This window comes from Aphelocoma coerulescens, chromosome 8 (genome assembly GCF_041296385.1).
Source record: "Aphelocoma coerulescens isolate FSJ_1873_10779 chromosome 8, UR_Acoe_1.0, whole genome shotgun sequence".
Classification (NCBI taxonomy): Eukaryota; Metazoa; Chordata; class Aves; order Passeriformes; family Corvidae; genus Aphelocoma; species Aphelocoma coerulescens.
The window spans coordinates 16,622,860-16,649,003 of record NC_091022.1 but is presented as its reverse complement, the minus strand read 5'-3'; the positions used below and the strand labels follow the sequence as shown (position 1 = coordinate 16,649,003).

General features: G+C 40.8%; 1 protein-coding gene across 2 annotated transcripts in view; it reads right to left on the bottom strand.

The window, feature by feature from the left end:
- The window catches only part of TGFBR3 (transforming growth factor beta receptor 3), a 115,883-nt gene that overhangs the window by 50,948 nt on the left and 38,791 nt on the right, over positions 1–26,144 (bottom strand). For both annotated transcript variants that reach the window (XM_069022793.1, XM_069022794.1), the window contains exon 3: positions 19,015–19,199. In XM_069022793.1, coding sequence (XP_068878894.1) covers positions 19,015–19,199 — 185 coding nt within the window. The remainder of the gene's footprint in view (positions 1–19,014; positions 19,200–26,144) is intronic.

Here is a 26,144-nt window from a genome sequence, read left to right as displayed (position 1 = left end):
AACCACTAAGCTGAGAGTTGGAGAACATGGAGATAAAAAGAATTACAAAGCAAACTCTGATTTCTGCTTTCTAGATGGTAGTCTACAAAGCTGGCTTAGAGTATAAAACCTCATGTGCTGATTCTATTAAGGGCATAAATCTAGCCTGCAAAACAAAAAAAACTAAACAAACAAAAAACAGGAGGAACAAATCCAGAAACACAAGCGAGCACTACACTACTTTATGGAAGGAATTCCAAAAGAAATTTTAACATACACTAGGCAAAGAAAATGCCTGTGTTCAGAGACTAAAAAGGTACACAGGGCAAATGATCCCAGGAAAGTGGACATCATGGAAGTGAGGCAAACAGTTACAGGTGGCTTTGAAGCAACCAGTTTGTGGTTGCTGGAAGTCCCTCCTGCCCAGCTCCTCACATCCCAGCACTGCCCTTCTGGAAAGGTTTCACTGTTGGACAAAACCATAACCAAACACATGACAGAACAGCCTGTCCATTTATAGCGTACACAGACTTGCAATTGATAGTACAGTGGTTTTGTGGCACCTAAGAAGCTGTTTAAGCAGTCGGGGTTTAGCTTGATACTTCATCCCACATTATAGGAAGAAACCTTTAGTGTGCAGTGGAGAGATGATCTACCATAGACTGGGCAGGGAAGCTGATGTCCCACAATACTGGTGACTGGCAGGTTCCCTGACAGACAATCACAACTCTTTCTAAAAAATGTATAGAGGAAGCAAACATGAACACAACCAGCAGTTTGAGTGGTGGCAAACAGAAATGAGCACACAGGTAATTCAGAATTAATTCTGTATCCTGCTAGAGAATCTAAAAGTAAATTTGAGATAAAGAAGAGCCACTATGTATAGCTCATGGCATGATTCTTATAAAGTGGCAAACAACCATTAGTTTACCATTAAAGTAAACGGAGGTTCGTCCAGTAAAGAAACTAGATGAAAACTAGAGACCAAATTGAAAACTAGGTACCTATTACTGTTGCAAAATTTTCCAAAATAAAAAGGGTGGGGGTGAGTTTTTGTTTGTTTGTTTTGGGGGTTTTGTGTTTGGGATTTTTTTTGTTGGTTGGGTTTTTTTTGTTTGCATTGGGGGTTTTTTGTTTGGTTTTTTGGGGTTTTTTTTGGGTGGTTGTTGTTGGTTGGTTGTTTTTTTTAATTTTATTTATTTCCCCTTGAAAAGTTCACCATCACTATAAAATCAAAGCTAAGCCTTGGTCTCGGGTCCCAGACACCTGGAGGACAGCAGAAAGACCTTTTTCCACTACTTAAGACCTTGCAAAAAAGCTTGCAAACAGCTGGCTGTGCTCCCACACCAACTGGTAGCAGTTGCTTACAAGCAGAATGCACCAGACTCTGAAAATCCACTGACCAAACGTGTCCCCAGTCCCCACAGTGAGAGACATCAAACCCCACATGCACACCTCTGGGAGCACCAAAGACATCCTTGTCCTCTTCTTTGTTAAGCTTGATTAAAACTCGTTGGAAAGCTGAGTAAATCCATATTTGTACTAAACCCAAGCTGCTTTAAAGAATGAGTTCCTCTCCTGGCGCACAGCCGGGCAGTGCCAGCCCTGCCTGCAGGAAGGCCAGGCAGTGCCATCTTCTGCCCTCTGCAGCCACCTCTGGCACCACCTGGCCTCTCCAGCAGAAGACACAGTGGTATTTACACATTTCATAAAGAAAACACTAAGTACCACAGAGTACCAAGAACCACATTTCTCTCAATTTTCTGCCTCTAAAGAATAAAATACCTAATTTTAGCAAATTGCAGGGTGCTAGTGCTCTCAATCCTAATGGGAAGACAGAGACCTGAAATGCCAAACAGCCATGTTTGTAGCTACAGAAACTGCTTTACTGTATCACCTATAGAGCCAAAGTAGTTCTGCTACCTGAACATGAGAGAGAAATTATTAATTTTACAAGACTCCTGCTTTGTTGTTCAGTCTAGAAATGGAGAGGTGAAAGGAAAAAGGAAAAGGTGTTTAGAACCACTATTAAATTCATGTTAACTAAAAAGCGTTCTTGTTTCTTTTCTTGTAGCTTTTCAGCTGTAATCACTGCTAATTACTAATAAGCTGTTTAAACTATTAAAGGTAATTATCTTGTTCTGGGTTTATGTTTTCTTACAAAACAATAAAAATACTGTAATCTCAGTTTAGTAAAGTAGTCCAGTTATATCTTTTGTAGCTCTGACCTTGCAAATATGAGTTTAAATTTTATTCTGATTTTTTTCAGCTTCAAATGGCATAAAATGCATCCAACGTACTTCCATGCCCAATGATAACTGGTTTCCTTTGACCCTAGATATTGATGAAATTACTTACAATATAGTTTATGTGCTTAAATAACCAAGAATAGAAAACCAGTAACAATCCTCTTGCACTGGCCAACAGGAGCACTCAGCTTGGGCTTGCACTCTGGTTGTATTTTTGTTAGAATGTCAAGTCAATGTAAAAGATACGGCTCTTATTAGAAACTTCAAAAAATTTTTGCTATTTAAAACATCCATTATTTATTAAAAGCAGGAATGATAAATACATATAACACATTCTGAAAACTTCATCTCAGAAGCAGCTCAGCCAAGTCCTTTGCATAATAAGGAAATGGAGAAGTACCTCTGTTTCAACTGATCTCAGACAAATTTATTCAAAGCCAACATCTATCAGACAAGACAGATGTTTTAGACTTCATGAAGATTCCTTCCTGTTGTTTTAGTCACACAAGAGAGCATAGAGCAATCATACTACCTTAGTGAGAAAATCAGACTCTTTGCAACTGGATCTACTATCAGACTTTGTAGTTGCTATTCCCTTAGCTTTGAAAATTAAAGATGTAGTATAATACACACATACATTATTATTTCCATTCATGCATGGAAATAATCAACAAAGTTTGAGCTGTATGCAGAAGTGGTGATGTATCTATCCATGCCTTTGGCTGAAACTTTAGGATAAGTTATACCACATAATGGAATTTTCCTACAGTTCTGCCTGAAAAGTGCAGATCCTTGAGAAAAGCTACAGGACTTCAATGCCGAATCAACTTTTTTCATAACTAAATGAAATGCTTCTGTGAAAAATTTCCAAATAAAGGTAATTTTGCATTCCTATACTCCTCAGTTTGTTCATAACTAAGCAAAAAACACACAATGAAAAATTCACATCCCTAGTTCTAAACTTGAGAAAGAATACAGTTCATGTGACCATGCTTCTGCAGCAGCCTCCATCACTATATTCCTTAGCATATATATTCCCTGTCACTACATTTATTTGCATAACAGAGTACTCAGCAAAAAAACTGAGTCTTGAGCAAAAAAACCAACTTGGTTTTACAGACTGAAAAAAAACCCCGCTCAGGACTATTAAAATGCCCTAGGGTATATCACCGTGTCCCGCAGCCATAGGGAGGAGGAGGAGAGAAGATCCAGCAGGCAGGAATTGTGCAGCAAGATTGATTGATTTAATTATTTTACAACTCTTTTATAGACTTTTTTTTCATAGTCTAATTGGACAAAGGATCAGCCACCCCTTGGGGTGATTGGCTAAAATCCTAAAACATTCATTGTCAAAATATTTTTCTACTATACTATAAACAAGACTTTTCAAGGCTGCAGGTGTTTCATTGTTTATGGAACTCTGCTACTATCTTCTGTGAGAGAGAAAAGTCTCTCACGGACTTATAAAATAGCAAGAAAATCCTTGCTAGCAGCATTTTTTTTATCCACACAGGACCATCTTGGTCATCATGTTTTTCATAACCAGTTTCTGCTTCAGAGCTAGAACTGCTGAGGAACCTACCTGCTGGGTAGCCAAGTCTGAATGTGACTGTTCCCACTGAGAAGTTGTACAAAATTAACACACTCTTCATAGCATAAATATTTCCCCCCTCGTACTTAGAGTTGCTCCAACATCACTGTCTTGCATCACAAGTGTCTTGCATCACACAGTGCTTGATGATACACAGCAGTGGTATCTGTGATGAGAGACTTCTTTCTGGTTCTTGGAAAGTTTCTCAAGCAACTGCTTGGGAGCTACCAGCACTCAAGATCTTTATGCCAAAACCCTGCTGCCAAGCATTTGGGTTTTACCTTGCATAACTACAGTCAGTGGGTATCACATGAAATTTCAGCCCAAGTACCGTGGGCATGGTCAGAACAGCTCATCAGAGAGGCATTTATGCGAGGGAGAGTGGTTTGAATTGCAGGGTCCAAGTGAGAGCCTGGACTTTGACTACGCATCAGAGGTCCTCTTCCCACTCCTGCTTCAGAGACTGAAAGGCTTAGCAGGACTCTAAGGTATTAAAAGTTATGATGTCAACACAAGCACAAGTTCAACACTTCAGCTGCACCAGCACCTCCAGCATGACACCAGCCCTCTCTTTAGCTCTGTCTTGCTAAGCTTTCTGCTGCCACATCCATGCTCCCACCAACTTGCCCCTTTGCTGACTTCTGGCATGGCTGCCTCCATCCACAGCAGTGCAGTGCAAGATCCTCATCCTTACTCTCCCTACAGCAATCTCAACAAAATGTCATTTCTGCTACAGAGCCCCCACTGTGGCTCTAGTTATACCATATATTAGCTGAGTCCTAAGTGATCCCCCTCCCCTGGACACCTTTCTGTCTCAGCTCAAGAGCCATTCAAGGCACATCCTTTCTCAAATGTCTAGACAGTTCATAGCACCTTCTAAAGACAGCACAAATTAATAGACACTGGATCGCTTCAAACCACCAAACAAAATGTTTCTAATTAATAGCACAAGAGATAACTATGATTTTTCTCCTTCTTTTTGTATTTTCACTGGCAAAATCCATATTACTAAATATTTATGTGAAGCCTTCCCCAGAAACCCCATCAGAAACCAATCCTGTGTGTGTTCAGTGCTGTACAAAGTGTTTTGAAGACATGGTGTGAAACTCCAAATTCATTGAGTTCCGTGTTAAAATTTCTAGTTTTTTTCTGAAACTGCCATTTAAGCTTTTTTTAAAAAATAAGATCAGGGATCCAAAAAGACACACTACCCCTCCATTCCTAGATTTTCAAAGCAGCTTATAAAATTACACATATTTTGTACTTCTCAACAACATTCTGCCTCATTCAAAGTCTTCAGGCAGCTCTGTGACCAGTTTGGTCAAACAATACCAAAAGAAAAGGAAACCAGGATTAAATGGACTTGGGCATTTTTAGGTCACCTAGTCCGCTTAAGAAGCAGCTGCTATTGCTTTGCCCATGTTATTTTAAAAATATATTAAGAGACAGCACATTAACCAAGCAGACAGCAGCACAACAGTACAGGAAAATAAGTCAATGTGGTCCAACACATTCCTCACTCCCAGTGAAGGACTCATTTCATCACTGAGCTGTTGCACAGCCAGCATTTTCATTGTGCAATGAGTAGCTAGGCCAGACCTTCTGGGCATGTGTGTCAGCAATGGTCCTCTCAGCAAGGCTCAACTTCAGCAGCTGTTTGTCAGAGGAAGCTCCTCTTCCAGACTCACGTCTGGGCCCCCTTGGCATGCACTCCTCCAAATCATACATGACTAACTTGTGAGGAATACAACAGTTTGGTCATAGGTGAAAATTATAGATGAAAGCTATTCTGAAAATCTTAAAACAAAACCTACACATTCATCTTTAAAAAGCATCCAAGTACAACTGGGATGTGAACCACAGAGTTGTTCTGTCCTATTTGCTAGCATGCCTTTTTCCATTCACAGGCACAATGTCCATCAAACCTTTGCTGGCACTGCTGGGGCAGCTGTCTCTGTACGGACTCATGCTGCTCACCTCGTCTGCACATTCTGCACACAGTTCCTTTAAGGTCTCCAGCAGCAGCAAGGTTAAGGCAGCTGCAGAGGCTTCTGTCCCCAGAGATCAGAGTTTCATGGAAGGCTGAGTATCACCACAGAAACCAACTACAAAAACAGTCTACGGGCTCCTGCCCTGTTACTCTGGTAAAGCAATTTGTACTATGTGAAAGGCAAGGACACAAATGCTGAAAACTGATCAAAGTAAATGCTGCTGTTAAAGTACCATTTTGTTTTGCTGACTTCAAGGCATCAAATCACAAGCTCTGTGTTTTGTTCTAAAAAGATGAAAGTTAAGTGCCAAGGATTTGTAAGGTTGAATTAACTATTCCTGCATGAAGACCTTTAGATAAATTCATAGCACATTTTCCAAAACAGCCATTACAAATCTTTGCTAATAAGCCAGGACAAAATATGCAGGGTTGTATTGAATTACACTGCCTAGGCTTGGACAGCTGTTCTCTAAAAAAGAAGAAAAAAAAAGAATTTTAACTCTCAGATCACATAAGCACATTTTTTGACTTACAAGTGATGCAGTAAAGATGGATTTATGACATCTTAACTCATTACTCTGCTGCAATGATTAACTCATTCAGAGCAGGCAAAATTTAGAGATGAAATCTGAAAATTTTTACCTATCTCTGCCCTAAGTGTTCTCACTCTTTTTCTTAATACAATACTTATAAGACATAATTTGTTCTGGTATTGCAAGTCAAAGAAATTAATATGAAGAAACTTATTTTTCCAGTTCACTTCTGTCTATCAATATAGGAGATTAAGAATTTCTACTGAAATTCACTTGAAAAAAATATAATGTTGGTACACTGGCCATAACAGAATTCAGTCAAGGATTAATCCATTAATCCACCTCAAGTGGTGGGATCTGGTACTGCGCCACTTTTCAGAGGTGTTCATCAATTCCTTTGGGAAGGATACTTACCTTCTTAAAATAAAAGTAAAGGAAAAGTGTATTCTTTAGACATAGACTGTGAATTCAAAATGGAATACTGTTTTTTCCTCCCCCTCATATTTTTGCTATGATCACTGAATATTGTGTTATAGATTTGATACCAAGCCAGCTATAGTAGATCACAATGCCCAGCTTTCCAGAGCCAACAGTTTCTGAGAGAGAGTTTGCTGATTTTTCCAAGAAACTCCAAGTATGTACACATGGTGTTACTGCTTGAACATAACTTTCCTCAAAGGGTTACATATTTGCACTCTTAAATCAAACGAGTGTATAAGCACATTCCTAAAAGCACACGAGATCCTACTGCTTCCCTTCTAGGAAGGTTGTCCAGTGCAGACTCTTTGTACAGACAGAGCAAGCACCAGTTTTTGAAAACTCATCCCAGCAATCAGACAGATGATCTTCAAATCAGTATCAAAGAAACCACTAACTCCAGGGAAACTGCAATGGCACTAAAAGAAAGTACTCGTACCCACAGACAGCTCCTTTTTCTCCCACAGAACCCAATGGTGGCCACCTTCACAGCCCTTGCCAGGGACACACCACACCACCTTCTCTCTGCCAGACCAGCACTCATGGATGCTGCTGGGGCAGGGACCTGCCCCTTTGGGAGAGAGCAGGGATGGGGGCTGTGACGCATGAGGCACAAGGGGAGAAAAGACCTTTTGTTACTTCCAGGATGAGGCACAACTCAATCCTTAGGGAATGGATCTGAGTCCCTGGGTAGCACATACCCAGGTGTGTGGGGGACTGTAGTTTATTTCCAAGGCTCATGCAACACTCTAATTCTAAAATCAACCCTTTGCTTATTTTACTTATTTGCTTTATTGGCATTGCCTGGACCTTCTCGCCCACACAGTACTGAGAGAATCAGATTGACAAAACAGCAGCTATAGCTCAGTTTTAAAAATCATGGGAAAGATTCACCCCTGGCATAATTCCACTGAAGCTACTGGCATTAAACCAGAGACTGATGTGGTCCCATACATTACTTCATAAAAAAAGAGAATACTATTGCACAATCTCTTGACCGTTACAATCTACCACCCAGACTGGAAAACTAGGCTCCATTAAAAAAAAGACAAGAGTAGAGAAAACTTGATAAGGACTGCCCAGCTATGACCTATGGCCCACTGCACTCTCTTCATTAAGAAGTACTCTCAAAAACCTTTGACCAAAAGGTGTTTGAAAACTCCTTTTCCCTCCACCCCTACTTGTCCTGCAATAGGGGTTAAAGGTCAGGGTGTGCTGTGCTAGACACAAAGAGCTTAAAAATCAAGTCCTGCAGCACATGAACATGCCAACATCTGCTAACAAACTTTATGCATGATGTTCCCATTATTAATGATTCAGAGGAAAAATCAGATAATCACAGAACAAGCTGAGTTGGAAGGCACCCTCAATGATCATCAAGTCCAACTCCTGGCCCCATACAGCACCATCCCCAAGAGTCACACCACGTGTCTGAGAGTATTGTCCAAATGTTTCTTAACCTCTGTCATACTTAGGGCTGCGACCACTTCCCAGTGGAGCCTGTTCCAGGGCCCAACCACCCTCTGGGTGAAGAACTTTTTCCTAATAACCAGCCTAAAACTTCCCTGACATAATTTCAGGCCATTATCTTGCGTCCTGTCACTGGTCACCACAGAGAGGAGACCAGTGCCTGCTCATCTCTTCCACTCATGAAGAAGCTGTAGAATGTGATGAGGTCTCCCTTCAATCTCCTCTCCTCTAGGCTGAACAGAACAAGTGACCTCGGGTGCTAAATGGCAGCCTCAAAACATGTGTTCAAGGCAAGAACCAAACACAGCTCCCTTCACCTTCAGTACGGATGAAGCATCACCCTGGAGTTTGGCACCTGTTCCATGCAGAGCAACATATTGTTTTTAAGGAAGATCTAAGGCTTATCATCAGGACCAGACAGAAAACTGACCTGCCCATACACTGACTTGGCAGTTGTATTCAGCAGTCGGATGGGAGGGAGCCCTTTAGAACAAAAGCAGGACAGTTATTGAAGTCCTATTTGCAATAGAAAGGGATATTATTTCAGAGTGCAAGAATAATTAAGAGTAAGAAAACTTGAGGGTTTGTATAAGGACAGAACACAAAGGGCAATAACTGTATTACTGCAAGTCATACTGAGACAGTTCTGTGACAATCATCTTGAAAGTACAACCCAAAGGGTTTACTGATAAATTTTATGTAGATACCATACACACACTGCCTATGTTAGCTTCATTTACCTGAGTTACACAAAATCCAGCTTTCCCTGTGCATATATATTTCAATTCAATTTTCACTGAATGTGTTCTGCATTACATAGCTTTGAGAACCAAAATTCTCCTGAAAAATAAGATTTTTCAAAAAATTCTGTCTGCAGCAAAGCAAGCAGTCTCTGCACAAGCAACTCTGCTCAGCTCTGCCAACCAAACCTAACCCTCACACAACAATCCCTATTTTGGTCACCTGGAGAGCAAGGGCTGCCCACAGTGACCAGCCCCATGGTTCGGTCAATGGAAAACTCATGCCCATCAGCGCAAAGCTGGGACCACTTCACCAGTTCTGTCTGTGACCTGAGCTAGATGCTCAGGCTCCCAAAGATTAAGTGACACCATTTGTGTCCTTCTGCAGATCAGCCAGGCTTCCCAGCACTTGAGTCCTAAAAACACGATGCTTTGCTCAGCTTTGCATAAATCAGTAGCTGTCAATGCCATTCACATGGCATATAATGAATCCTGAGGGGACAGTCTTCCTTTTATACATTTTGTGGGAAAATTCCTTATTGGCTTTAGATCTGTTTAAGGGCAAAGGATCTAGCCCTGTACACAAGTACAGCATCCCCTCCACTGTTAGCAGCCTATTCAAAAAAATGGTATCATCACATTAAATTTTACTTCAACAATTAAGGTAGAAGACTCATGCAGAAATGAAACTAATTTTCTATTCCATACTTATGTGTACATATATTGCAGATCCAGGTTTTTTCTTCAGTGCATCATCTGGGCTGCAAATTTTAATTTGCCTTCCCTTCTCCAACCCCTAAACTATTACCAGGTAGTTGTGTAACAGGGTACCCAATGCCCTGAAAAGAAAAAATGGGTGTAAAGGGGATTAACTATGTTAGAGGATATATGAGTACATACTAAAAAGCGGCTCATGTCCCAAAGGAAATGCTTCTTAAACTGAGAGATAAAAGATGTATAACAAATTTCTCCAGGATCATTTACTTTAAATGCATTTGGGGCCTTCTGAACAAATCTACACAGGCTATTCCAGGTACACCCAAGTTTCTACTGCCTGTAGAAAGTTAGATAGGTGCTAGCCACCCAGCCACAAATGACAGGTCTGCACTAATGTATCACTACAGTATCAATACATACTGGCTCTCAACAGGTCTTGTTAATCAAGGCTTGGTACTAATACTGAACATTATGTGTATTCAGAGACAGTATTAGCATATCTCATCCACACCAGGTCTGAGGGTAGAATTGACATAGCAGGTTCATAGTTCATCTCAACTGCAAAACACCATGCAAATGTAACAGAGCACACAGTGTCTAAAGAACATCATAGCAAAACTGGAATCTGAACAGAGAATTTCCAAATCTCAGCGTAAACCCTTAATGGTTTAACATCATACTTTCCACTGTTTCACAAGCTGCAGGTGGGGAAGAGGCTGAGATAATAGGGCTTCAGAAAGCAAGTAAATACTACAAACAAACATGAAAAAGAGGACAGAAATACTGCAGGACAAAGGGTTATGCCATTTGAAAGCCTCCACACACAAAGGAATTTGGTCCTCAGGGTTTGCAGCTAGACCACACATAAATCCAGATGACTGGAAAAAAGAAACATCATTCTACAGGTGTTTTTTAAAGGGCACTGTCACACAGGAGAGTGTAAAATGCAGCATTCACATCTTTATTGGACATGCCAAATTAAATTCTTGCTTTCTAAGCCAGAGTAAGGAACAGCATGTGTGCATGACTCATAAAAAACAGAAAACCTAGCAGCAGCTCCAGATTTAGCAAACAGTTTTATTTACTTTATTGTCAGCAACTCACCAGCCCAAGTAAGAGTTGGTGCAAATATGTCTGTACTACATTTGCTCACAAATAATATTAGAAATTAAATAAAAAGGAAACTGCTTTCAGAAGATTAAAAGTAATTGTCACCAATATATTGTCTCTCTATTCTCCTGGGGTGAGTCTTCAATCTTCCCAATTCTTTTCTTATTGTCAAACTTAAAAATAATCACAACTTTTAATCTCTGTACAAACAAAGGAGTATTTGGGGAATATTTCAAGTAATGATTTTATGATATTAACTACACAGAAAAAAGAACACCAAAACCTCTAAGGAACCAGATTTTCTATTTAATCAGGCCTAGCCTTATAAGTAAGGCTACTCATATCTCTATATAATTGCAGAATCAATACCATAAAATCTGACAAAAACCTCCAGAAGGTATTTGTGATGCTATCAAGTATATTCTTGCACAATGATGCCATTTTATGCACTTCATATCTACACTGTCTTGCTGATTCTTGCTTGAAAAGAGATTTACTGAAGAAAATACTGGGTTGCTTTCCAGGTAAGTAAGAAAGAACCAACTGCTGCTCCTTGCATTCAGTATTTTTCCATGTAGCTTCCAGGAGCATTTTCACTGTTCAATTTACTTCATTGCACGTATCACTTGAAACCCAATTAGCAGAGGAAAGACTCATGTTCCAATGGCCTACTCTGAAGAGACATCTACAAAGCAAGTGCCACTGTACTTCTCTGCAAAACCAATGTCATACAGAGTCACTTTCCCAAGAGGCCTCAAAACCCTATGTACATATTCACATGCACTAATACACTGCATCCATGCAGAAGACATGAACACTGTGCTTCCTTGAGAGATGACGGAAGAGCGAGCCAGACTTCAAACAGTCTTCAGGGTAAGAGAATGCTGGTTATCTCCAGAATGGTGACAGCTCTTAATACTTATCCCTCGCTGATGGCATTTGAGTCATCAACAAATACCAGCTCTCATCCAGAAACACTAACTACTGCCATCACCATGTTTATTACATATGGCATGATCTCTAATCATAATAAAAATATTTCTTTATTATAAATTGCCATAGCAATTGTTAAAGAGCCAGTATCAGCTATGAACTACCTATATTTCCTTCAAACTTTTTCAAGCAATTTAAGTTTCAGATATTTGTACCTCATGGTGGTGCTATTTTCGCATCTTCTCCTTTAAATAAAAAGTATAAATACTCTGCTTATGTTTCACAGGGAAATAAGAGACTCTTCTAGAGAAACACAAAGTTGAGTGTAATTGAAAAGCAAGAACATAAAAACACCCAACCAATTAAAACATTTGTTGTCTTCCTATCTTGCCACAGCATGGTTTTACTTTATCAGCTGATACAGGAGCATGCCTGTCACGCATGGCAAGGTCCACACAATTTATGTTGGAAATTTTCCCCTGTGCTGGGAGCTGAAGAAGAATGACTTCATTAATTCCAGCTTTTGGTTCAAACAGACACTCTAGAGAACAACATAAACATGACCACTCACGACAAATGTTGCTTCAATATCTCACACACACATGCATGAGCCCAAAGCTAGACTGAAACCTGACCATGGGGTTTGTGATATAAATGGACTTCTGGAAATATCATCACTTCCTTAATTATCTTTTCTTGGGGAAAGTAATTACAGACAGAGCAGTAATTTATAAATACTCTAAGACATGTCAGATAGAAGCTTTGAGGGAACTGGAGACCACAAACACAAATCACAGTCTGTGATCAAAAATCAACACACATCTGCCTGAAAGAAACGTGAGCACAGATGCACAGTGTGCTTACACACACAAGCCATAGAGAGACAGGAAGAGTCCATCTAGTAAACAGCAGCAGCAGCCCTCTTGCTCTCTACAACACTGCAAGAGCACATCAGTACCTGCAGGCACTTGCATCAGAGGAAAACAAGAGTCCAGTTTACAGCTTCCAGAGTGACACTTTAAGCAGCAGACAGCAAACACAAAAACTGTGAGCAGTCAGAAAACTCATCCTGGCGTTTTTCCTTCTGAACCCGTCAGCGTTCTGTGGTAGGCCTTGGCATGGCCTCAGACACCGCTCCACACAGCTCTCTGAACTGAGAACAGGGCTCACTTTCTGCACACAGCAAACAGTCCCATTGCTAAAAACGGAAAATACCGAGGGTTTGCACAGCACTTTCCAAGTCATGAGATGTCACTGCTGCCTCTTTAAGGGCAGGCACGCATCAAGCCACGCTCCCGCAGGACAGCCGGCTCTGTACAAACATGCTTCTCTGGCCAACACAGGACTTCCTCTGGCAGTTCTGGTGGGCAGAACTTGAAATGACTGCCAAGTCCAATGACCAGCAAATCCTGAGCTGGCTAAAAACAACACACAAAGACTGCGGTCCAGACAAACAAGATGAAAAAGGCACATTAAAAAAGGTGTTATTTTATGCAAGCACAGAGGCCTCAAAAGTGATAACAAAGAGAAGAGGGGGAAGAGCATTGTGATGGTTTTCAAAAAACTAGCAAACTCCACTTTTTAAAGATATGGCAATGCCATGTTCATCAATCAAGGCAATTAAGACATGAATGTCATTTTAGAGTATCAGCGGCATGGGAGTTGCAGCTTTCAGCAGACGTGGAGTTATCTGAGACAGACACTGAATGATTATGATTTCTGTGGAGCATGCTGCCACTATCTTTAAGGCTTTATAAGGTCTATCATGAGCTTAATTTCTGATCCAGTCCAGTACTCCAGCTGGGCTCTTGGGCATGGCTGTGTGTAAAGGGAGTTACAGCAGCCTGTGAAACCACCCCAGTGAGCCAGTGGAGTGACCACAAGCTGTGGGCAAGCTTTTGAAATTAGCCAGGATCAGAGATGCATGTGATGAGGAACTCCTGCTTTCCAAGCAACAAATACAGGGTGTTCCTGGAGTACATTTGCCGTAGTGTCACAACTTGACTCTGAGACCTAACTGCCACAGAGCACTGGTGGAAGCAGTAATTCATCTGGACTTCCCATTCTCGATCTTCTTATGTTGTGGATCTTCTTCCCTCACAACACACCATGCAAGAAGACCCCAATAAAAAGCAGTAGTCAACCTCGAATTTGACAGAGGCTTGCAGATGGCCAAACTCATTTTCCACTGTAATTCTGTACGCCCAGTATGGCTGATTATGTTGCCTCTGCATAACTTCATGAACCACACATCATCAAGGAACAAGAAATAACAGGTGAAGTGATTGAGTTGACCTGGATGGGCTCAGCATAACAGGAGAGCTGGCCAGCTGAAGAGACTGAAGGTTCAAAACCCCTGTACATACTTGCACTGAAACCTGCACGTCTGCTGCAATAGCTAGAGATCCACTGCTGCTGCCAAGCCAAGGTGGTCGGAAAGTGAAGAGGCAAGAAAAGGAAAATACCCTTGCAATGCTGAGATTTGGTCTGTACCTTGGCAGAGGCATAGTGCTTTGTTTTATCTCTCAAAGCTCTTCTTCAAAGCAAAGGCCTTTGACCTACCAGAAGTACTAAATATACCCATGTGCAGTGGTCTATACCTATTCAAACAAATGAATAGGTAACAAAATCCTCACTAACTCCAGCTGTCAAATAACAAACCTTGAATTCCCTTCTTGCCTGCTGTCAGCTCATGACCTCCAGGCCCCCTCTGACCATGGCTCTGGTGCTGCAGGTCAGCATGTTTAATATGCACCCAGAAAGTGGCCCCTTTATCTGAGCTGAATCTCAAGGCTGTTCCTGGATCTCTGGATGCCTGAGCATGAAACAAAACATTTTTCCCTGACATAGCCTTGGGTAAGGCTGTTGTAGTATTACACTTCTGAAAACAGTTAAAATGAACACACTGGGAAATACAGTAAACGTGTAGCACAATAGGCAAAACGAACTAGGTTTTCACCACCTTCATCACCCAGATCTTCATAGTCTTAAAAACCCAAAACCCTGTGACACAGAAAAACTAACCTGAATTCAGGATCAGCCCATTATAATTAGCCTATTCCAGGAGCTAACAGCCATTTTAATATCAGGTTTACTCTCAAAGGAAATTTTTTGAAGTTATTATAAAATTTTTGCCAAGTAGCACTGATTAAACAGTGGGGAAAAAGGTCTTTTGGATTATTACAGCCTCAGTGGCGTTACTCAAAATTATAAAAATAAATACAAGTCCTTAGTTTTCCTGCCTTCATTTCATGTAACACATGTTAAACATCTGTATCAGGCGTAACATCTTAAAGTTTTTGAGGATGAGGATGTCAACGACAACAATAGTGAATCCATTGCCAGGAACTCTGATTTCATGTATTCATATGTATTCAATCCTAAGTATTCACATGAGATTAATTTTATATGCCCCTCCTCTCTCCCCTTAACTATTTCAATTGTGACTGCATGCTTGAAGCAGCTCAGGGAAATTCAACCAAGAGGCATAATAAAAGAATCCTCTGTTAATTTAGGACTTGATAATATACCTAAAGAGGGGCTTCCATCTTAAAATAATTTTTATGCTCTTCTATACACATTTTTCTGGTGCAAATCTCTAGAGTTTTCCAAACTCTTCCTCAGAACAAACAGTTCCATGAGGAAGCAACTATCTCCTTTCTAAAAACTGAGAAACTGAAGCAGTGAAGATACCCAAAGCCAAAGAGAAAGTTATTGTAAGAGTTCAGTAGTTCCTGGCATTCAGCTGAGACCCAGATCAGTACAGAAATGCACACACGCACTCACTTCCCCAGGAATATTTGATCAAATAAAACAAACAAAAAAGGCTTGCATTTTTCATGCCAAGTTCAATATAAACACTTGAGGCTATTACATGCACCCGTATTCTATTTCCTATGATAAAGAATGGCCAAATATGAATTGTGATAAAAGACATTTCTAAGAAATACTTGAAAAAGATTGGAACTTCAGGGGTTTTTGCTTGAAGAAAGAAGACATTCCCCGTCTCAACATACAAGATTTCACCCCAGTGGGATTAATGAAGTAAAATACAAACAAATTCCTTGAAGATCATAGATGCGATTACAGCATTTCATGATATGACCCAATATTTACCAGATTTCTGCCTTAACACAAAAGTGGTAAACTACTGATTTGGTTTCACAAAGAGTGTTCAAAATACATAAACCTATATATTTCCAGTCTGTCTTTTGTCTACTTTTTTTCCAGTTTACAGGGAAGGAAAAGCACCCAAATCTTACTCACCCTTACTGAAATGCCTGCATGTGTTACAGGAGGAACATACACCCCTGCCAAGCCCTCCCCCCACATCAGCCACCCCTCCTGTGTTTGAATTTGCGAACGCTTGTTGTCTGCATATTCTACACAAGTGTCAGAGTGAGTTAAATTAATGCATACACATATGTTGCATATTTATGAGAACTATGATAACTGCACAAGTATGTTTAATGCATGAACCCTCCAAGGAATTTGCTAGGGGAAGTTTACACTCCTCCCAGCAAGTAAGGAATGTGTAATTTCGCAGCATTCTAGCATAGTGCAGGTTAAAAACAAAACAACCCGACCTCCACCCCCAAAGCAAGCCTCCCCTTAAAGATTTTCCAATCTTGCATTCCATATTATCAGAACTTCAGCCAACCTCTGAACAAATACATCATTTATTTTAAACATGCTTTCGATGTCGCTAAATCTAAGTAATGCGCTGTCAAACAAAGCCACTTGTTTTATTCTGGAGTCTACTGGAAATACTGTATGACAAACAGATCTCTACCTTTGCTATCAGCATTTGTAGGCAACAGGAAATACCTCAGCTGGTAAATCAAGCTCACATAACTTAAGGTGATGGGTACATTCTACTTTTAGACAAAGGGCCACTTGGAGTTGGTTTCTACAATAATGGAAAAGATAACATTTGCTCTGCTTTGTTCTCTGAGTCTGATCCTATAAGTAAAATTGGATCTTTCCAAGTTGTTGACACTCTTTTGCTCAACACTGTTGCCAGCAAACATTGCTCCAGCTTCCTGTGCATTTTTAGAGCAGCCATCTCCAAGGGCTGTGACTGGAAATTGCTCAGGAAATGGGAGAAGGAGGCTCAAGGCTCCAAGTGCTGAAATCTATTCAGTGCCCTACACTTCAGTATACCCCCCAAAGTACACAGACAAGACAGCTTAGGGCACGCTGCTTTCTTAACATAAGCACATCAGATGAGGCACAAGCAGCCTCTTTCTGCTAGACAGCAAGTATTTTTACTCAAAGCCAAGTATTTAATTCTATCATTCTGTCAAGCTGATCAGGCAGTAGGGGCACAGCCTGCATCCTCGTGCACGCGTGCCTCGCTCACGTTGTGCATGCACACAGCTCCACGAAGCGCCGCGTTACGCAAGCAGTGCCAGCGGCGGCGGCAGCGGGCCAGAGGGAAATTTGGGCTTATGCAAATGTGCACTTCAGTCATTCTGGTCTCTTGGGAGGTACAAGCTCCAGCTGCAGCCTGCTTCATCCCATCCATGGGCACCCTTTAGTAACCAAGGCATTACAAGTTCCCCTGGTACCACGTTCCCACAGTGAGGGCACTCTTCTGCCCGCTTTCAATAAAACTTGTGATTACCTTGTGAGATCTACTCATACCAAATTCATCTGTGACTTAGCAATGGATTTAAAGTTTGCTGAGTGATTAGAGAATCACTGACAAATCCATAGCAGAATCACATACAGCTATTTAGTTCTCATCAGAAGCCATGCTAAAAAACCCCAAAGCAAACAAACCTCCAAACACACCCCCTCCCTGCCCCCAAGCAAACAACCCACAAACCCCACAAAAAACCAAAAAGCCCTACAATTTGGGCTTCATGTGCAGAGAACTGATTGTACCTACACTTTTTTCAGTCATTCACAGTGCCCTTATCAGGCTGATAACCCAGCGCCTGACATACTAAGAAAGGCTTAAAAAACACCAGAACAAAACAAAATCCCAAAACAAACCCCCATATCCCCCACCAAATATAAAAATATCTGTTCCTTGTTCACAGTACCACCAAAAAAAAGTGTAATTCATCTTGTGACAGTAGAAGATCTGACAATTTTGATTAATGGAAGCCAATAAGATATCTACTGAAAAAACTGTAAATCATTTTTCTTATCATATACTAGATATTTAAGACTGTATATATACTGAGAATGAACACAACAGCTGAAGTTTCATGGATGCATACAATACACATTGAGCTGAACCCATCACAAATCCAACAAGGCTGATATTGAAGTCAGTGGAAAGACTGATTCTGGCCAAGAGAATCTGCCTTTATTTTAATCACTATAAAAGACTTCACTTGAAAGTTCTTTCAGCACAGATTTAGATCCTCTGCTGCAGTACATGGTTCACTGCAAAAATCCTCTTTTTCTAAGCTTCTCCCTGTTAGATCATCACCTTTGTTCTCTCATCACAAATTCTCTAATTGTGTACACACATGTTGCTCTCACAGCACACAGTACTAAGGATTTGTGTGTGTAATACTGCAAGAACATGAACTAAAAAGCTCAGCTGTCAGGGCATGCAACGTTTTCTTTTCACTTTGGCACTCTGTTTTGATGTGTTTTGAGAGTAAACAACACTATGGCACAATTTGACATCAAAAATTTTATTCTGCTGTTGCTTTCAGAACAGCTAAAGTTCTTGCCAGTCCCTCCAAGTGCAGCACACATAAATAAGTAATTGGACTACCATAGTCAGCAACGCTTGCTTTTCTGTTCAGCAGTCCCCCCCTCAGTGAAACATTAGGGCTGTACTACACTGGTAAAAGAATCTGAACTTCAGTATTTGTTTATAGTGGTCATGGCAGGGATCCAAAGGTATTCATGTTAATTTACAACACATTTAGGTAAACGATCTGCTTTTGAAGACAGCCAATTCTGCAAAGGCCTGTTGGAGATCTAAATCTGTTTCTTATTTCCTTTGCCCGCCCCCCAACTTTTTTAAGTATACTTCGGGGTTGTGAAAGATAATGAAGCAGGTGGCTAGGTATGGAAGCAGTTTACTCATATGACATGCAAAGCATAGGTGGACAGTCTCCATGCAAATTGCACATGGTTTTTTGTGGTACTTTGGTGACAATTCAGAAATATCTTTATGCAGCAAATTAATGTATAATAATCCCATTTGCAGACATACTTATCCAGGGATCTGGACAGAAAGTAATTTCCCCTTTACCTCTCTTTCATGATGGCCAAGACCCTCCTTGGGGTTTCTGAGATTGAGGACGTGCACCTCTTGTGGCAGGCTCGTCGTGCCCCGGCTTGCACAGCCAGATAAGACTGTAAAGCTTTCCAATAAGGCATGGACTGGGTGCGAATTGTTAACAGGCAATAAGACACATTCCCTCTGAGGCACAGGACCTGCAGAGAAAGAGACAGATACACATCATTTGGAGGAAAAAAAAGCAATACATCATTTATACTTGTCAAATAATGATCATCCTTTTGTTCAGAAAATCCATAGGAACACAAGCAGAAGCCTCCTGTTCATTCTCCACAAAATTAAGACATTTATTCCCATTTCCCTTTTAAATTGTCTTGAATATGCTAACTCATTGGTTTGTTTCTCTCTGAAAGTCTAAATTTTCAAGTATGAATTCCAAAATTGAAGGTAGTCTTTTCTTTACCAGGGAAGAAAACAAAAAGAAAAAAATATTAAAAAAAAAGTAAAAAAGGCAAAACAAAAGAAAAAAAAAAAAAACAAACAACCAAACAAAAACACCCCAAAAAAAACCCTCAAAAAAACAGTCAACCAAAAATCCCACCACCACAGTGGTAGCAGGGGAATTGGTTTGTCTTAGATGTGAATTATTTATGTCAAACACTGTTATCTGCAAACACTGAAAATGCAATCATGTATAAATAACAACAAAAAGTTAACATCTACTATAAAGGTAATTACATCAGGAAGGATTTGGGCGAGTTGGATTTGTTGCTTTTGAAGCAGTGCTGATTTATAGTGAACATCATTCAAATACATTGTACAAAACAGCAGGCATCTGTCACATGATAAAATGAAATGTTTGTTTACTGAGTCTATTTTGTGTCTGACAGCAATTATCTACACTGATAACAGTTATCTAGTCCAAAACAGAGTGTACGCCCTTTCAAATAATCACCACAGCATGATGCAGTGCCATACTCTTATATAGTACGTGAGACTGTGTGATGTGATAGAGCAAGATAGCACAAAAGCTGAAGCATATGGGGCAGTTTACATTTAAACTATATCTCAGGAAACTAAATCAAGACAAATATTTATGAAAAGCAGCCCTGCTTTTCCAAAACAGCTAAAGCCCACCCCTGACAGTAACAGATACATGTATGTTTTTGATTCAGAAGGTCATAGGAGAATGTAATTGATTTAACCCCTAATTTGCACCAAAGTCACTCAGATAAGAATTAGACTCACATGAATCAGTCAGTTCAGAGGCTGCCAGGCATAAAAGAAAAATACAAGCTAGAAGAATAGTTTCCTTCTAGATCGTGCATGTCTGCAATTGTAGTAAAATGCTTCCTTTGAAAGAAGTTCAAAATAAAGAAAATCTTCAACTGATTAAATGGCAGAGCTCTATCTGGTTTTGTCAAGTCTAAAGCCAGCTATTGTAGCACTAGAGCTCATTTGACGCTGGTGTACATGTATGTTTAATTATATTAGCACTGAACTAGACTTTGCTGGTTAAAACCACGGTTCTTTCAAAATACAGTTTGCAGTTGGCCATTTATTTACAAGTCCGAGTCTGGCTTAAACCAGACTATCTGGAAAAAGAGAAGCCCTTGAGCACAGGGAGATTTCTGCAGTGCCTTGGGCCACAAAAGGGCCGTTCCTGAAACCCACCAGTGCATAGTGCATATCCTATGAGCTCCCACAGAGCAGGGATATTTGTAAAGGCAATGTTCAAGGCATAAATTACGCATGCCTGTGCTTGGGGTACAGAGCATAAACAAACTTTCTTCTTTATAAACGAGAAGCTTGGCAGTAGCACTGACCACCAGCTTGGAGGACTTGAGGTTTTCTGGGGTTTATTTGACTCCTTTTAAAGAATACACATACAAAATGGGACGAGTCCAAGCAGTGATACTTTAAGAAAAAAAAAAATCCATTAAAAAGTTGCCCTTTGTTCCAGTTGAAGAAATATTTAGAATTTGTAACAATAACAACAATCAGTAGAGAGGCCACATTTTCCTGATGTACAAGAGCAGATCAGAGAACCTACTAATCAATTAGCCCGGCCACTGATGTCTAAGTCCTACAGCACACCATGTTATACAACCTGCACAAAAAACTTTTCTAAACTCCACAAACATTTCTCAGGCTAGGAAGGAAAGACGCACTTGTTCATTGAATCGTTTCTTGTAGGCCAGAATGGAGTTGATGGTTAAGATGTTTCAGTCATAACACACACTCACTCACTCACTCACAAAGAACAAGATGCAACACTGAACAAAACCAGAAATGAAGTTGCTGACAAAAACATGCACTTTACTTAGCAAAGGGTCAGGAGAAAGAGCTAATACCTCCCTTGTGATTTCCTTGTGAACACCTATTCCCATGCAGTACATCTACCAATCCTCCCCTCCAGCCTCCATCTGGTATTTACTCTCAACAAATTTACCACATTAGAATAGAAGACGTGGATTTTCCCCTCACATCCTACAAGAGGAAGATGATTGTGACTGTTTTGTTCAGGCTGTAACTGCCTCCTTTGCTGGCACCTCACGTGCACATTAAGAAATCCCTCTTTTCTGCTCAACATGCAAGATGCAAACAGTCCCAGAGGGAGCAGAGGTTCACATCCTGGATAACTGTGCACAGCTGAGCTTATCTGCACAGCGACAGGCAGAACGAGGCATGCCTGCTCTGCCTGCACTCCGCCCTGGCTGGACAGGGGCCAGATCTCTGGCAGAAATCCTGTCACCCTGCTGGCAGCGAGCCCACGTGCTGCACCAGTCCTGAGCATGGCTTACTGGTGTAGGTCCACTCTTCCAGCAGTGCAGCTGCACAGCGTCTGCCTGCACGCCCTGCCAGCCTGGGGCATGCTCCTCTGTCAACTCTCTTTGGAGGGAAGGGGTGCACAGAGCTGCTCTGAGCAAAACCATGTTTTGGGGGAACTACTGCATTTGATAGAGCTGCTTTCAGACCAGCCTTGTAAGAGAAAGGGGTACAGCCCTGGAAATCTGAACTGACGACCAGAGTATCAGAGGATGCTCCACTGCAATGAGCCCACACGTGCTGTGAGACTGCCCATGTACAAGGCATGCTGGGGGGTAAATAACCGAGAGGTTACTCCAGCTGTCTCATTTTTGCCAAGGTTCATATGGGTGCCTGTGTAGCTATGTCCTGGACCCATATTGCCTTTCCCAGCAACTCAAGACTCCCATGATCACCATTCCTCTTACACATGCTGGCAATATCAAACCTCAATCCTCGTGCGCTGATATTGGCTCATCTGCCCAACCACTGATCTGGGTGTAGTGCCATGCCCAGCATACACTGGCACACCTGGACATAGTGCCAAGTGAAAGGAAAACTTATTCCTAGGTCACAAAGTCCACTGAATGCTCAGCCTGTACATGGCACAAGGCAGCTCCTTCTGCCACCTTCTCTGCATTTATGCTGTACTTTAGTCTATTCTTACACCATGTGCACTCCTGCAATGATGGAGTTATTTCCTCAACATTCATCAACTGCATTTCTTTCCAGCCCTTCCTACTGAACCTGCAGATCTGCTCCAGTCAAAGAAAGGTGGATGCTGCTACAAGGTACTGTCACTCTAGTGGGAGCTGCGAGAGCTCTCCTCTATCCAAATTAGCAGCTTTTGGCTCCCTCACAGATCCTTCCTCTTTATCTTCCTGCCTGACTGCCACTTTTCTCTGACTAGAAAGCCAGGTACTTTCTCTATGTAGTTTAAATCCTAAAAAAGGCATATTTACCACTCTGAAAAAAAAACAGTCCACCCTAGGACACTACTAATCTGATTGTTTATCACCTTCCCACCACCTACTCATATTTGAAAGCCAACATGAAATCACAGCTTCATCCTACCTGAACTTTACTGTTGTGCTGCTCTGCCCTCCACAAACCCCAGGATCAGGCTTTGCCAGTTTCCCACTCCAGCCTCACACCCTGTTTCTGCCAACCTCACCTGCATCAGCAATACCAACATCTTGCCAAAATTCATTCTTTTCAACATCCAATTAACACATCAAGATTGCCTTATCAGCTCTAAACATGTACAGATATTCTCCTGTGTCTCCATCCCCATCAAACTTAAAGGGTCAAAGATATCTTCCAGTTTATCCATCCTAGTGATGTCACAAGCTTTTAATGCCTTCTCTGCTGAGAATCTAAGTGCACACACACAGCCATCCTTGGACTTTTGTTTAACTTCGGAGCATGTAACCACTTAATCTTGTTAGGAAATCCTGGCTCCTACCACAATCAAATTTTAGTTGCTTAATGCCTTTAGAGGATGGAAAGCAGGTTAGGCAGTTTTATAAGAAACAATTAATAGGTGTATATTTTACGATGGCAAATGTTTTGAGAATTCAGAATTCGAGAGAATTGTTGAGTACTGAATTATTTTTCACTTCCAATTAATGTTTTAAAGGAAATCAGTGCAGACCCAACCTTGTTTGATACTGGGTAGTTGTGTCCATCTGGAACATATTCAATACAACTTCAACATTCTTGTTTCCCATATCATCCATGCTACTAATGAGTAACATGTGCTCTGCTGTAAGAAGGTAGCAGAAATGGGAGTAAGAACTAAGGGGGATAACACAACAGCCCAAGACCAACTCATAACTGTGATTGATTTTATTCAAATAGTAGAGGGTAATGTACTTTCTGTTGTATTTCCATGGTGATTTCTGCAGTGTTGTCAGCTGAAAAGCATGAGCAGCTCCTGCAAATTGCATGAATCTGTGCTGGGGGTTCCACAGCACATTAGTATGGTTCCCAAATGCCACAGCAGAGGGTACAACCCACACCAATAGAATTGAACACTCCTCAGAAGAAGGACAGATTTATTCTAATTGGTTTTTGAATGAGAGAATGACACTAATCTAGTCATTAGATGTAAAAACAAAAAAATCAGAATCCAGACTATTGAGGAACACAAGGGATCTCTATGCTGTCAGGTACAAAGTAATATAAATTACTGCAGATCCTGCTAGAATTCATCACTTTATGCTGAAAGGCACATTAAGATGTGGAGGAGGCTAACTAAAGCAGAGATTTTAGTATGCCCAAATGACAGACTTCCACAAAAGTTCTTTCAGAGAAGGTTAATTTAAGGGCATTTTCTTATATCTCTTAGTGACAATGATGGCTGAAACAAACATGCTTTTGAGCGACAACAGGGAGGGGAAAGCCATTTTCTCTTGAACTAAAAAGCTTCACAGAGCACTTGAGCAAGATTCAGCAGTAACTTCTTCCCATGACCTTCACCACTCATTTCTAAAGATACAAGTGCATGGGCGAAGGGCCACTGTTTTACATGGAGCAATTGTTACCACCTACACAACCTTCTTCTCACAAAGAGTTTCTCACTGAGGGAAGCATTTTTACCAAAAAATATACTCAACAGTTGAGGCAAATAAGAATTTACAGAGAGAAGCGATACCTTATCCCTCCCAGAGAAAATACAAGTCACTACTACTTATTCAATATGGGTGGCTCTCTAACAGTAAATACTAAATTCCTTCCTGCACACCCCTTCACAAATGACCACCTGGAAAGCCAAATTCCTAGTAATTTGAATGTAGAGAATAATGGACAACCTCCACTATTAATATGAAGAGCAGCTTTTAGTACAGATGACTATGAAAAAAAGAGCTTCACACTCCTAAGCAAGCACTTGAGCAAGACATCTCTGCTCAGGACCAGTTAATTCTGGCAAGTAGCCTTGAGAGATGAAAAAGACAAGATCAGGTGGTAGGAAATATTACACGGCTTTGTGTCAAGAGGCAGCGGCACAGAGGAAACCACAGTGTTTCTGCTCATGAAAAAAAGAAGCACCTCCATGATGATCAGCAACCACAAGTGGCTGGGCTCTCCAAGACTACTCCTGGATTACACGATTTTCCTCTCTGAGTAAGTGTGACTGCCACAAGAAAGACGCAGGGCAGAGAATATCAGACCTTCTTACTGGTCAGGAGGAAGACTAAAGCAGATGACTGTCTAAAGCATTTTATATTTGCATAAATCTACACATTTCCCTTCAGATTCTTAATTTTCAACAAGTTCTTTTACTGTCACATCTAGCACATGTTTTCCATGGGGGAGCTACTTTTGACTGAATTACCATTGGGGCAAGGGTGAGAGGTTTAAAATTGCAGGGAGAAGATTCATGAACATGGACTAATTTTGCCTATTTTGAAAAAACAAACCAATCCAACCAACCAAAACACCCAAGATACCAGACTCCACAGATACCTATTTGAATTGAACGAGCTATAAAACTTCTACTGAGAAGAGAAAAAATATATCCTCAAGAAATGTCCAGTACAGGTGGCAAGATTTGTTGTAGAAGGAGTTAAAACATACAAGCTGCACTAACTAAAAACATGTGCTTTTGCAAAAACTCAGCAGAGGTTTCCTATTGCAGTGCTCTGAGCTCACTAACCTCCAAGAGCTCCACGACACCATCCCTGCACCCTTCCCCTTTCTTCAAGGAAGAAAAAAATTCTCTGGAACTATGCATTAACCTACATTCTTCACCTTTACACTGACATCTGGTGTTACTGCTATGTGCAATTAGACCCTTGCTCCATGTGCTGTCTATCCCCAAATACTATCCCCCAATTAATTCCCATTCCACTATTATCAACTCTGCCCAGACTTATTCCATGTATGGACCAAACTATTCAGACATTTCAACACAGTAGATTACACTTAATCTGCCATGTCTTTTGATCCTCTGTTTTCTGCACTTTTTCTAGACATTTCTCTTATACATAGTAAAGTCTATCTAATATCATCTGCCTGCCCACTGGGAATCATTCAGATGACATGCCCCATTACCCTTCTAGGTTGCTGTTATGCTTGGTACAACTCCTGATGCTGGCTTCTCCTTCTAAGTAAAATAATTTTTTATGCCTCTCTGGTGGATGTGTTGCAAAACACCCACTCCCATGGCTCCTAGCCACTGGTAAAAGCACAAGGTTTATCTCTGTTTAGTAGAGATGATCTAATTTCAAGCGTTACCTGCACGGACCTCACAGTTTTTTCCATGTAGGAAAAAATTCAAATTACATTTTTAAAGGAGAAATTCCTTCTTCCACTTTTTGAAAAATAAGCTT